We start from the raw sequence: 13,229 nt of genomic DNA, 5'->3' as shown, positions 1-13,229 counted from the left end.
CCCCATCAATGCACGTCTGTTCTGATGAGGGCACTAGAATCTCACCAGGCTGCTGGAGCGGGGCTGACACTTATCAGACTTTACGTTGTGTTCCAATTTGGGCAACTGTGACTTTTTCAACCCACCTCTCAACTGTCAACAAACTAAATCAAGCTGCCACGATTTCCGTGGCGTCTCCGTACCAAGATGCCGTGGCTGATTCTGCCTGGTGTGCTGCAAGAGACACTGGCTGGATCGGGGCCCCGGCTCTAGCCTGCCATTTTGATGGATCCGTTTACAAACTTGGTGTGACTTTAGAAAAAAGAGAAAATGTTGAATATTTTTGAAAGCAGAACTCCAGTCCCTGCAACCCAGCTCTCATGAGTAACTCTGCCATAACAAACAAGCGTGGACAGTGTTGTATTCGTGGCCTTACAGTACAATAAGAAATCTGTCTCTGCTACACTTTTTTTGCCCCATATTTTCCACGGTTGCTACCAGCACTGGCAGGGGCAGAAGCACTAGTGTGGGCAGAGTGGTGATGGCCACTGGTGTGGTAGGTGCGGTGTCATGCTGGGTGTGTCTATATGGGAGCTGGAAGGTCGGGAAGACACAGACGTGCTAGCGTTGATCAAGCTAGCATGCTAAGAATGGAGAGTAGCAAGCGGGACGAGTCACCCCAAATACGTGCGTGCTGTCTCAGACCGGATGGTACTCCAGATGCCCAGCCCCTCCTGCTACTTGCACCACTGCATAGACTCATGGAAGATCAGGGTTGGAAGGGACCTCAGGAGGTCATCTAGTCCAACCCCCTGCTCAAAGCAGGACCAATCCCCAATTTCCCCTCCCCCCGGATCCCTAAATGGCCCCCTCAAGGATTGAACTCACAACCCTGGGTTTAGCAGGCCAATGCTCAAACCACTGAGCTATCCCTCCCCCCAAAAGCTATACTGCTATTTTTAGCACGCTAGCTCAATCAGAGCTAGCGCAGTACGTCTACTCCAGCTGGAAATGACACCTCCAGCTGCAGCATCGACCTACCCGGAGAGCTGCTCTGAGCTAGGTTAGAGGACACAGGGCCTGAAACACGAGTGGTCCCCTGTCCACACTAGTGCTCGAGCTGGTGGAGATGAACCAACGGTAGTAATGGTTGAAAATTCTGGGGCAAAAGGAGTTTTTATATAGACAAAGCTAATGGGTGCGGCTGCTCAAGGAAATAGATTCCTGCTGCAGAAAACGAAAGGCAGGTGGTTAGAGCCCCTGTCCTGCAACCATTTAAAGGGGAGTAAGTTGGCTCCTGGGGGTGATCCCCATGAGACTGTTCCCACAAGTCAGTTTATGGCCATAGGTGCTGTACCCACTGGGACATGACGGTGATCAAAATGCAGGGTTTTAAGTGAACAGACACCCTGGCTGATTGGGAAGAGGTGCAGGTTCAGTTTAGTTAATAATCCACACTATTCCCAGAGCAGCCCAGGCCAGATGTAAGTCCTGGGCCCTGTGCACCGGGAAGGAAGTGTGTGTTTTTTCTTATTCTAACAAACTCAAAAGCCTTGTTGACTTCCCTGTTCTCGGAAACAAAGAAACAAGCCACTTCCCAGATACTGTCTGGGCGTGCACGAGTGCAAGATACAAAACATTTTCTGGAGGTCTGAGATCTGACAACATGAGAGCGCAAGCTGGCAGGCTTCCCTTAGAGCCAGCAGCACACTGGTGTGTTTCCATAGGCAGCAGGGGACTGGTTCCCACTGCCTTGAGCCCTGTGCAGTTACTTACAGCTGGGCAGAGCGTTGAAGGCTGCCTCTCCACCAATGTTCCCTCTAATTTTTGACAGGCCGTGTGCGCAAAAAATTTCTTCTGTGCAAATTGTTGTGCTTCTGTGCAAATTTTTGTGCACGCAGTGTTTCGCCGTGTGCACGGGGTTTAGGATCTGTGCGTTTGCACACGCGCACAGCTTGGAGGGAACAGTGCTCTCCACCCAGGCAGGGGTCTCCAGTCGCCTCGCATGGCTGTAAATCGTGGCTGAGTGGGGCGCAGTGGCTGTTTAAAACCATTCCTCTTACTTTTCCCCAGACTCTAGAACTCTCACCCCACGTTGTGAACTAATCACTCCCCCGTGATCACACAGCCATGCTTGAAATCCAGGAGAGAGAGAGAGAGACAGAGGGAGATGGGGGGGAATTGCATACTGGGCTTCTCATGTCCAAGTATCTTATCAAGGCTTCTACTTGCTTCCCAGAGCCGTGAAGTTCTCTGCCAAGCTGATGGGGCAGGCAATGGCCAAGAGGGTCAAAGCGACCATCCTCTATGCCACGGAAACGGGGAAGTCCCAGGTCTATGCAAAAACCTTATGTGAAATCTTCAAGCACGCTTTCGATGCCAAGGTAGCGTTACCAGCTCTCTGCCCATGGAGAACAGTGCACGGGACTATGTGGCTTACGTACACCAGGCCCAATGCAACGAGTTGCTGGGCTCCCTTGACTCCCAGGGACTTTCCTAGGAATTGCAGGCCCACAGCACCTTGCAGGATTGGGCCCTGGGACCGGTTAAGGGACCGAGGCCTGGATGCCAAAGAAGCTGCCTTCAATTTGAACACATTTGGAGAGGCTTGTGGGCCCAGTTTTGCCCTCTGTTACCCATTTAGCCCCATGGAAGTCCCCAAGGAGAGCAGAATTTGTCTCTCCCTTAAGTCTCTGGGCCTCCTCCCTTAGCCTTATAGATGGGATCTCAGTGCCAAGTTCTCTGCCAGATCCTCGGGCCGATGGTAGAACTGCACAGAGGCTTTGGCCCCTAGCTGTAAAGCCCAGACAGCTGAATGGCAGTGAGTCTCCCTGTGCAAGGGGCTACTACCAGCATCTCTGTCTGTCTCAGGTGATGTCCATGGATGAGTACGACATAGTCCACCTGGAACACGAAACCCTCGTCCTGGTGGTCACAAGCACCTTTGGCAATGGAGACCCACCAGAGAATGGGGAGGTAGGAAAGACTTAAGAACTATCCCAGTACCGCACATGGCAGTAATGGTGGGGCAGGGGGAGTGGCACCCACCTGTAGGCCCATTCATTGCGGAGAGCGGGAATCATAGTGCAGTGGTCAAAGTACATAGCTGGGCATCACGGGACCTGGGTTCTGTCCCAAACCTGCCCCCCACTTGCTGTGAGACCTAAAGTTTGCCTTAGTTTTCCCATCTGTAGAATGGGAGAACATCTGCCTTGCCCCCAGGGAGGCTGTGAGGTTTAATTAATTAAAAGCCTGCTCTAGATCCCATCAAAGTCAGTGAAAGGGGTTGGATCAGGCCCTAGAGTCCATCAAAGTCAGATTCAGTGGGTTGGATCAGGCCCTCAATGCTTAGAGACCCTTTGATGTACCGCACCATACAAGGGCAAATTATTATTAACCTGCGGATGTGCTTGGTGCTGTATGAACCCTCAAGGCTCTGGTCCTAGCCCCAGTGGGCTTACAGAGCAATAGATGAGTTCAGTCCCAGTGCACGGGGCAGATGCCCCACGGCTGGGTCCCACTGGTGAAAGCAGGTGGGGGCCTCTAAAGCAGGATGGTGCAGCCACCTGGACCCACACTTACATTTGGGTGTCCTGTACGACAGTCTGTGGAAGTGACGGCCCTGCTGTGTTTCTCTCTCTCTCTCTCTCTCTCTCTAGAAATTCGGCTGCGCGATGATGGAAATGAGGAATCCCAACTCTCACCTGGAAGAGAGGAAGTAAGAGACTCAGACAAGAGCCCTGCCTCACTCCCACCTCAGCAGAGCTGGCCCGTCCCTGGGGAACCAGGCACCACATCCATCCCTTGGGTTAGCTGGCCTCTATCCCAACAGAGGTTGCACGTTTATGGCCTGGGGAGGGACTCGTGTGTACTCAGGCAGCCGGTCCTAGCACTGGCCTTTCCCCTCTGGACCAGGCTGAGGTCACAGGTGAAACAAACCTTGGCAATTTCACTCCACTCCACTGCCATCCAAAACTGGCTTCTGGGTCTGTAGGGACCCAAGCAAGAGACCAGGTCAGGTGGGCTCTGCTGAGGGAGAAGAATGCAGCCTTCTGAGGGGGTGTGGAACTGGGCCTGGTATATCCTGTGCTTTGCTAGATGAGGGGGAGAACCAGGTCAAGAGCTGCCTGGTGGCCCTCCCAGAAGAACAGGACCCCGGACAGTTGCTTGTATGTAAAGCTGATCCAGAATTCCAGTGTTTGGAGGATTGCAGTGCAGGCCTGGCTCTAGGGCAATGAGTCTATATACCTTCCCTGGCATGAAATCCCCTTGCATGTCATCCCCTTTCCTCCCTCCAACAAGACACTGGGTCTAGCCCAGCAGAAGTTCCTGGCTTGGTAAGAGATGGGGCTGGGAGAGGGGTGTTACACTTTCCTTGACGGATGTAAAGAGTTGTCACTTTGGATGGGCTAGCACCAGCAGGAGAGTGAATTTGTGTGGGGGGGTGGAGGGTGAGAAAACCTGGATTTGTGCTGGAAATGGCCCACCTGTTGATCACTTTAGATAAGCTATTACCAGCAGGACAGTGGGGTGGGAGGAGGTATTGTTTCATATTCTCTGTGTGTATATAAAGTCTGCTGCAGTTTCCACGGTACACATCTGATGAAGTGAGCTGTGGCTCACGAAAGCTCATGCTCAAATAAATTGGTTAGTCTCTAAGGTGCCACAAGTACTCCTTTTCTTTTTGCGAATACAGACTAACACGGCTGTTCCTCTGAAACCTGTCCTTTTGGTTAGTTTGCCATGGGGGCGAAGCCGGTCACCCCTGCAGAATCGTACGGCTCTGGCCTGGGCAGGAGAGCACTTGTTGGGAGAAGCGCACTGGAGAAAGAGGAAGGATGGTCCACTGGGGAGGGTGCTGGCCTGGGGCTCAAAAGACACACATTCAATCCCTTGCTCTGCCACAGACATCCCATGTGGCCTTGAGCAAGTCACTTAGGGTACGTCTCCATGGCAAACAGAACAGGACACGGCAGCAAGTCTCAGAGCCTGCGTCAGTTGAGTTGGGCTCACGCAGCAGGGCCCAAAATAGCAGTGTAGATGTTTGGCTCTGCATGGAGCCTGGGCTCTGAAACCCAGGGAGGCGGAAGGGTCCCAGAGCCAGGCTCCATGCAGAGCCCCAACTTCTGCACCACTAGTTTGAGCCCCACAACCCAAGTGGGCTGAGCCGGGCTCGGAGACTCGCTGCTGTGAGGTTTTTCTGCGTTGTAGCCGTACCGGCTCTCCGCCTCGGTGAAGCGGAGAGAGACTTTGAGAACCGTGAGGTGCTCAGATCCTGTGGCAGTGAGGACACAAGGCAGACTGCTGTTGCCGCAAGACTGAACGCAGAGACTGTGAACTCAAGATGGGCCCGAGGCAAACCCGGGATCCAGCTTCTCCAGGGGTTCAGAATCTGGATCCAGATTTGGCAGCTGTGTCTTTCTTTAACAGCAGCTGTAGCAGGGAGTTACCTGGTCTGGCATCAGGCCTGTCTGCTGCCTCAGTTTCCTCCCTCAGTGCAGTCATCCTCAGCCTCATAGGCTGCTGCTGTGCTCTTATGCAGGAGCCTTCAATGCACTGCAGCCCTGAGGTCACTCAGTCCTCGGGCTTACCCAGAGTTCTCTCTTGCTGAGGCAAAGCCGGACCTCTAAGGCCCCTCTGTCCTTTTCACAAGTCTTTAGCCCTTTACTGGGCTCAGCTCCAGCCCTCTTGGGCTCCTACCAGTCCCTTCCTCCCCTTGTTAACTGCTGATGGCTGCAGCCACTTGCAGGTTGGCAGCTTGGGGGGCACCCATGCCAACCCTCTATTACAGGTCCCCAGCCATAGGACTCCAAGCAATAACCCAAACTGCCCTGTCATCCCTGCACGGGGCCTCTTCCTGCTTGATCTCCCAGGTCTGCTGTCCTTGGAGTCTTTCTCCTGATTAGTCACCGGCCACCCTTATATCTCACAGCAGGCCTGGTTCTTAGTCACACGTGACCCCTGCACTCTCATTCTCTTTGCCAGGGAAGGTGGGCTAACCTTTTAAAGGGCCAGCTCACCCTGCGACCGTGCCATACAGATAAACACCACTAATGCAGAAATGGAGCCCAAACTGGGCTCACTGCTGGCCTTTGCATGGACTGCTTTTCATAGCATAGACCGCATCTTCACAGAGTCTCCTGGCTCTCTCCCCTCCCATTCGCTGTCTCTCGGCCCTCTCCCCTGCTATCGATAATGGGCTATCATCCCTGAGGCAGCCCCAGCAATGGCTTACATGGAAAAGGACAAGAAACTATGGCATGTATTTTAGCTTCTTTTAATGCAAACTAGCTGCTGCAAACGAAGAGGAGCCAGCACCCTGCAACCAGCCAAGTGTCTGTGGGCCAACAGCAAGTGCCCCATGAACTACCGGTGGTCCAGGAACCACAAATGTGTAGCTTCCAGAGTAGCAGCCGTGTTAGTCTGTATCCGCAAAAAGAACAGGAGGACTTGTGGCACCTTGGAAACTAACAAATTTATTTGAGCATCAGCTTTCGTGGGCTACAGCCCACTTCATCGGATGCATGCAGTGGAAAATACAGTAGGATGATTTTATATACACAGAGAACATGAAACAATGGGTGTTACCATACACACTGTAATGAGAGTGATCACGTAAGGTGAGCTATTACCGGCAGGAGAGAAAAAAAACCTTTTGTAGTGATAATCAAGATGTGTGGCTATGCTTTGAACATACAGGAGTAGTTAAATCAGATTACCACTAGGTGGCAATGTTTCACAGCTTTCTCTTCTTCCAGGCAGCTCTGTATCTTTGTACTGCCAACCCTAAACACTGAGATTATTTAAAAATGATAAATGTGTTCTTTTTATTTGCCTTTAAGCCTTGAAGGATCACCTTTTCAGCTCTTCTCTGCAACTACAAGGGCTCGTAACTTTCTTTAAAATGCTGAGATTCTCACACAGATCCAGATGCTGGGGCTTCAAGGGAGACCCCGAATATAGAAAAACTCCCCATAAAATCGCTTTAGGTGGGCTGAAAGGCCTGGGGATGTTAGAGGGGCCTGGCCTCAGTTTATTGCCGTGTTGTGCAAAAACACCTCTAAGGCACACGAGTGCTGTGGTCAAGCTAAGGTTGTGTCCTTCCTTGAAGGAAGTATGGTTTGGGGTTAGAGCAGAGGACTGGGAGTCAGTTTTCTGGCATCTGTTACTGGCTCTGCTACTGAAGCAAGATGAGACTTGGGCAAGTTACTTGACATCTGCCAGAGTTAGTTAAACATTTGTAAAGAGCTTTGAGATCCAGGTTGCTGCAGAATGGCAAAGTGTTAAACATTTATTGGTGGTGGTTATTATTTCAGGGGTGACGTACAGCATATTCCACTTAATTGAGACATCCACTCCCTATGAAGTCTCTTGAATTAACGTAATGAGGATAGTGAATGGTAGTGTCTGCTGCTTAGTCAGGACAGAATTAGTATCTGGCCAGTGGTAAGTGTGTTTTAATCAGATGTTAGAGGTAGGAAAGTCTTGACTCTGGTCTTCTCCTTCAGAAGTTAAGAAATGGTGGTCAAGTGCAGCGGATAACATGCTTGTGCAGAGCAGTAATGTTAGTTATTTGCAGCCCCAAAGTGGCCTACCCGCTATGCGGACATGTCATGTGACAGATCCCTACAGGGCTCGCAATCTGAAAACCCATTATGGTTTTTAGTGGCCTCTTCCCCTAAACGGGACAGCTGATGAAACAGGACAATAGGCCACCCCCAGAGGTGTCTCCGTGGAAAGGATTCCGCTGTGTTGTTCGTGTGTGTCGCCTCCACGCCGGACGCTTGCGATACACCATATTACGGGGTGTCCTGGCAGGAGGTTGTAGTTGAGCTGTGAGGTGGGCAGCAACATATAACTCAAGCGTCTGAGCTCGGCACTGGCTGCTGCAGTCACAGCCAAGAACAATTTGAGCTGTTGGCTACTATCTTTAAGGGCCTGAACGTCCTGGAGCCTGGCTATCTGATAGACAGTCTCAGTCCTCCATGTCCCACAGTGAGCTCTGGGGACGCTCTTGCTGTTAGCATGGACCTCTCCGGTAAGAGTGGCTGGAGTTTCTCAGTACAGGACACTCCCGGCTTGACCACTGTCCCTTTGGGGGAAGCCACCAGAACCCAGGGACAGTGACCTTCAGATCAGGAGGTAAAGAGCACTTGTTTATGTGCTAAGGTCAATGTTTCTGCTTCCCCCACCGCAGCAGATGCCGTGAACTGGGGACCTCCAGAGTGTGTGAGTCTCTGCAGCTTGAGCCAGGCTGGCCAGCTGGGGCTTGTCACAGACTCACTTCCTCTGTGCATCGGGAGGCATGTAACGTACACTGAGGGTGGATTGCACCCACTGCAGGGAAGGGAGGGCAGCTCCCTGCTCCGCTGTTGGCATCACTAACAGCCTCCCCTGGGGCAGGCAAACAGCAGAGCCCTGAACTCCGGCCCTGACTGGTGAGAGCTGTCCAAGCTGCGCCCCAGTACCCAGCACTCGCCTGCCCATCCTACCGCTGGCATGGTGGCCCAATAGTAGGTGTAGAGATGCCGCGGTTGCCGTAATGCTTGTTGTCATTGCTGTTTGCAGGAGCTATAAGGTCCGTTTTAACAGCGTCTCCTCATACTTGGACGCACGGAAGTCTTCAAGTGACGGGCCCGAAGCCAGGGACAACTTTGAGAGCACAGGGCCTCTGGCTAATGTCAGGTGAGCAGGATGGAGAGGGAGGGAGCTGCTAGCTTCTTGAGGGCTCAGCCTGTCTCCAGCAGGCAAGGAGAGAGACGGGACAGTGCAGCTGCTGCAAAGGACCCAGTACCCATGTTTTAGGGCATGTCTGCCCTGTAGCGCTCTCTTTTGGCCTAATGTGGCCCTGGAGGCACTCCCTGCCTTAGTTTCCCTTCTCTCGGGGCCCCTTAAGAATTCCAGAGAGTCCAGAAGGGTGTAACATGCAGTTCCCCTGCTGGGTTCTGCTTTATTAAATCCCCAAATAAACTTGAAATAAAGACTCTCCCTTGGGCTCAGGGGTCGCAGAGCCACTGAGGCTGCCGTCCTCCTCTTCAGAGCTGTGGGCTCTGGGAGCTCCTCGCTCTGGGCGCCCCTCCTTGGAATTGAGCCCGGATGGCTTTTATCTGGCTCAGGTGCTCGTTGTTCAGTTAACTACCTAGATGGGTTCCTTCCCCTTAAATTAGCTGGTCGGGGTAGCCTGGACCGTGGGCCCATTACAGAGGCCAGCAACCCCATGATATCTGCCAAGCGGTCCTGCAGTACCTCAGAAGCGGTGAGCACAAACCTCTGGGCAGTCTGAGAACCAGGGCCCAAGCCCCAAACTGGGTGTGAGTTCTGTACTTGGATTTCACCAACCAACCATCCATCAAGTGTGAACTCCTCAAGCACTGGAACAGCCTAGCCATGGAGTCCCAGGTAGTTCCCTTGGCTACTCCGAATCCTCGGTCTTGCCACCCAGCTAAGCCTGCCTCTGTGATAGATAGGCTCTTTCACCAGCCATCGCAGCGCTATTCAGGTTACGCCCAGTCCCAAAGGACCAGTCACTTACCCCAAGTCAATTGCACCTTAGATCTCACACCAAAGACAACGCATGAAGCCAACCCTATAATAAACGATCTGAAGATTTATTATATAGGAAAAGGAAACAAGAGAGTTATGCACAAGGTTAAAGCAGGTAAACACACACACACAGACAAATGAGTTACAAGCTTAACTTTCAAAAAGTAATAGAAGCTTCTATAAGAAGCAAGCTCTATATGTCCTCTAGGGCTGACCCAAACTAAGCACTGGGGATCTTTTAGTTACGCCTCGTAATCCTTGCCCCCCAGAGCCCAAGCACCATAAAGAGAGAGTTCCTCCTTGTTGGGGCTTTTTATTCCCTTTCCCCCTTGCGCTTTGAGCTGCAAACCCAGCTGATGGGAGGAATTCACTGTCATGACTCCTCTTCATAAAACAGGGGAGGAGAACAATCAGCAGAGTCTTTCGTCCCCTTGAGTGTTCCGCAGTAGTCTGGCGTTGATGGGCCTGTCTTGCTGGCCAGGCCGTCACACCTTCTGCTGGAGATCGGCACTTCACACTAGTTCACGGCTGTCTCCTGTCTGGGGATTTGCAGAGGCTCACCACGCAGAACGCTCAAGTATTACCTTAGAACAGGGGCTACAGCTGTTACAAGTGAGATTAATGCAGGCAGCAGCTCACACACAATCCATAAGGCCTAAACACATTCTGACACCTGCCAGGCCGGCTCCAGCTCTGCGTTTGTCCGGGTTCAGTGGAGGCACGGGGACCTGGGCCAGAGCTGGCACCCAGTCTGTCAGAGCCACAGCTCCCTGGAGCAAAGATCTCCTCGAAGCAGCTGTGCAACGGGTAAATAACCCCAGCTCCCTGAGCTAGCCTGGCTCGATGTCTCTGTTATATTCACCCCCTTCTCCTGACTGACTTGGTCAGTGCACCCTGACCTCCTGGGTCCCTAGTCACAAGGCATCACCCCAGACCCGCCAGATTAACAAGCTGCGACTCTCTGTGCTTGGCTCATCTACTTCCCATGGGGCGTCAGCCCTGGCTCCGGCCTCTCCTGCCTGGCACTTTGCTAGCCAGACCCCACCAGTCCCTGCCAGGCAAAGCCAGCCGTGTCCCTGCTGCCCTGGCATGGGGTGGCGATGCCTGTGGTGGTTGATGCCCCCGTGGCTGTTTCCTCCCAGAACTGGTGAGGCATGGTTGCCTCTGTAAGGTTTCCTCCCTTGGTTGCAGACAGGGGAAGGCTGAGGCCTGACGCCCTGGTTTTGGGGGGCCCTGAGGGCTGCAGAGGAGTTTCCGTGCCTCTCTTTTTCTGCTGGCGCTGCTGGGCCCCCAGGCTGGGCAATGCCGTGTGGGTGCGAGCCCTGCCTCTGCAGGGAGACGCTGCCCGCTCTGCCTCTTGTCTCTGCTGTCGCCCTCGGGTAGCTGCAGCTTTCTGGTCTGCTTGCAGGTTCTCGGTGTTCGGCCTAGGATCGCGTGCCTACCCCCACTTCTGCGCCTTTGCCCGTGCCGTCGACACCCTGCTGGAGGAGCTGGGAGGGGAGCGTATCCTCCGCATGGGGGAGGGGGATGAGCTCTGTGGCCAGGAAGAGTCTTTCAGGACATGGGCCAAAAAGGTCTTCAAGGTAGTCTGCTTCCTTGGTCTTTGGGAAGGGGAGCGAGGGGTGGGGGAAAGAGCCTGGGAGGCTGCCATTGGTCAAATCTGCTTTCAGTTAGTTGGGCCTGAGCTCGCCCCCGGGGTCCCCAGCACCCTGGCACAATGCAAGCCGTTTGGAGTTCACATCTTTAGCCACCCCTGCTCTTGTGAGGGTCCTGCAGCGAAGCAAAGATTCAGAGACCAGGCTCCTCAGGCCTCCTGCCCGTGCACTGCAGCCCCCGGGGGCCTGGACAGGGCGTGGGGACCAAGCTGGTTCAGGTGGCACAGGGGGCAGTTAGGAGCTCCACTAGAGACCTAGAGCAGAGCTGAGGATAATGCAGAGCCTTCTCGCCGGGCTGGGTTGTCTTTGAGGGTTTGGAGGAGGTATCTAAGTGCATTCTGGGAGGTGGGCTCTAGCTTTGGGTCTGGATCGTGAGCTGCCCAGTATGCTGGGTGTTTGGACCCCGGGTTTTGGTTCAGCCAATGTATAAGGAGGGGAGCCCTTGGCCAAATGGGGATGTGAATCCAGTATTGCCAGCCCCACATGTTCAAAAATCATGTCAGGTAAAAACAAATTGGAGACCAAGTTAACAATAGTCAGCGCTGAGTTCCATTTACCAGCCTTCTGCTTCTTGAGCCATTAGTGGTCATGGCTTTAAGCTTTCCTCCACCCCATGAGGACTAGACTTTTACTCCTTTTATTTTTAAGAAAAGTTCATCGTCTCTTATAATAACCTGACTCCAGGAGCTGGGGCATTAAAGAGAAACCTCAGACACCAAGAGACTCGTGGTCAAATCACAAAAGCTGGTGAAAGAACCTGGGTGTGGAATCTGGAGACCTTCAAACTCTGGAGGTGGTGGGAACCAAGGCTCTGGTCTGGCCCATTATAAAAAGAAGGGGCCATTTCAGATTCCAAACACCCCAAACTCTGGGGCGATCGGAACCGGGCTTCTGGTTTAAGCCCATGTGCAACAGAGGAGGGCGAGTTCTAGGGAATATTCCCCTGTGCATGTGAGTGGCGGGGTGGGGTGGTGACACTGACACTAACAGATGTGCCCATGCAGAACATGTGCCCATGCTTGCCCAGCCTCCGTGCATTGTGCTTCACCCTAGTCAGTGCCATCCCGCTCTCCCTTCCATAAGCATGTGGGCGGGAGGGGTGTTGGCTGAGAGCAGGCGGGGGCACCTCCTAGGAGCCAGGCTGGGCTGAAGGCCTGGCTGAGCTGGGGGGTCCCCTGACAGCCTGGTGTGCGCTGCAGGCAGCGTGCGATGTGTTCTGTGTGGGAGACGACGTGAACATTGAGAAGGCCAACAACTCCCTCATCAGCAACGACCGGAGCTGGAAGAGGAGCAAGTTCCGCCTGACCTATGTGGCTGAGGCCCCCGAGCTCACCCAAGGTACGGCCACTTGGTCACCGGGGGGCTTTGAGCAAGGGGCAGACGCCAGGGCAGATGACAATCCTCGGGGCCAGTGGTGGGCTTGCCTGCGGGAAGGGTGCAGGTCGCCCTGGACAGAGCTCTGCTGAGACCCTCTCATGCCTCTCTCTGGGTATTTGACTCTCTCTTCTCCATCTCACCGTCTCTCAGATGTGTCCTGCCTCTGCTCTTCCCATGCTCCCTCCATTCTCACCCTCCTGCTCTGTCACCTCCCTCCTTCCGGTTCCTTTCTCCCGCTCTCTTTTCTTCCCATATCCTTCACCCAACATCCAACCCTATCGCTGGATAGAAAACTCCCCCTTGTCCCCACCCCCTCATTCAACTTCAAGCCCCTCCTGTCCCCCCGAATGGCGCATTGTGGCCTGGGAGGAGAATTCCATTGAAGTTCTGTCTGGTTTTCCCTCTTCACCACCCGCTCCAGCTGCAGTCAGGGTCGGAAGCCCACGCTCGGCTGGAGGAAGGGGCTGGAGACAGGCAGCTGCCAGCCTCTCGAGCTGGCGGCGGGCCTGTGCCAGGGCAGTGGTATGCTAGGGCGGCGCTGAATCCGGACTGCCTGCTGCTGCCTCCTCTCGCAGAGCAGACACAGTCACTGCTGAGAGCAAGTGGAAGAAGTGGAAATCCCGCAGTGCTCTAAGCCACCTGTTTAAAACTCTCCCATCCAGGGTGGGGCCAACC

The 13,229-nt window shown here is 53.7% G+C and overlaps 1 protein-coding gene across 4 annotated transcripts in view; it reads left to right on the top strand.

Annotated features, from left to right (window-relative positions):
* NOS1 (nitric oxide synthase 1) overlaps positions 1–13,229 on the top strand; it is a 138,839-nt gene that overhangs the window by 115,611 nt on the left and 9,999 nt on the right. For all 4 annotated transcript variants that reach the window (XM_048821378.2, XM_048821377.2, XM_048821379.2 and 1 more), the window contains exons 14-19: positions 2,219–2,363; positions 2,851–2,955; positions 3,639–3,697; positions 8,548–8,664; positions 10,931–11,105; positions 12,377–12,515. In XM_048821378.2, the coding sequence (XP_048677335.2) occupies positions 2,219–2,363; positions 2,851–2,955; positions 3,639–3,697; positions 8,548–8,664; positions 10,931–11,105; positions 12,377–12,515 (740 nt within the window). The remainder of the gene's footprint in view (positions 1–2,218; positions 2,364–2,850; positions 2,956–3,638; positions 3,698–8,547; positions 8,665–10,930; positions 11,106–12,376; positions 12,516–13,229) is intronic.

The sequence above is a fragment of the Caretta caretta genome, chromosome 15 (genome assembly GCF_965140235.1).
Source record: "Caretta caretta isolate rCarCar2 chromosome 15, rCarCar1.hap1, whole genome shotgun sequence".
Taxonomy (NCBI): Eukaryota; Metazoa; Chordata; order Testudines; family Cheloniidae; genus Caretta; species Caretta caretta.
This window is presented reverse-complemented; position numbering and strand designations above follow the sequence as displayed.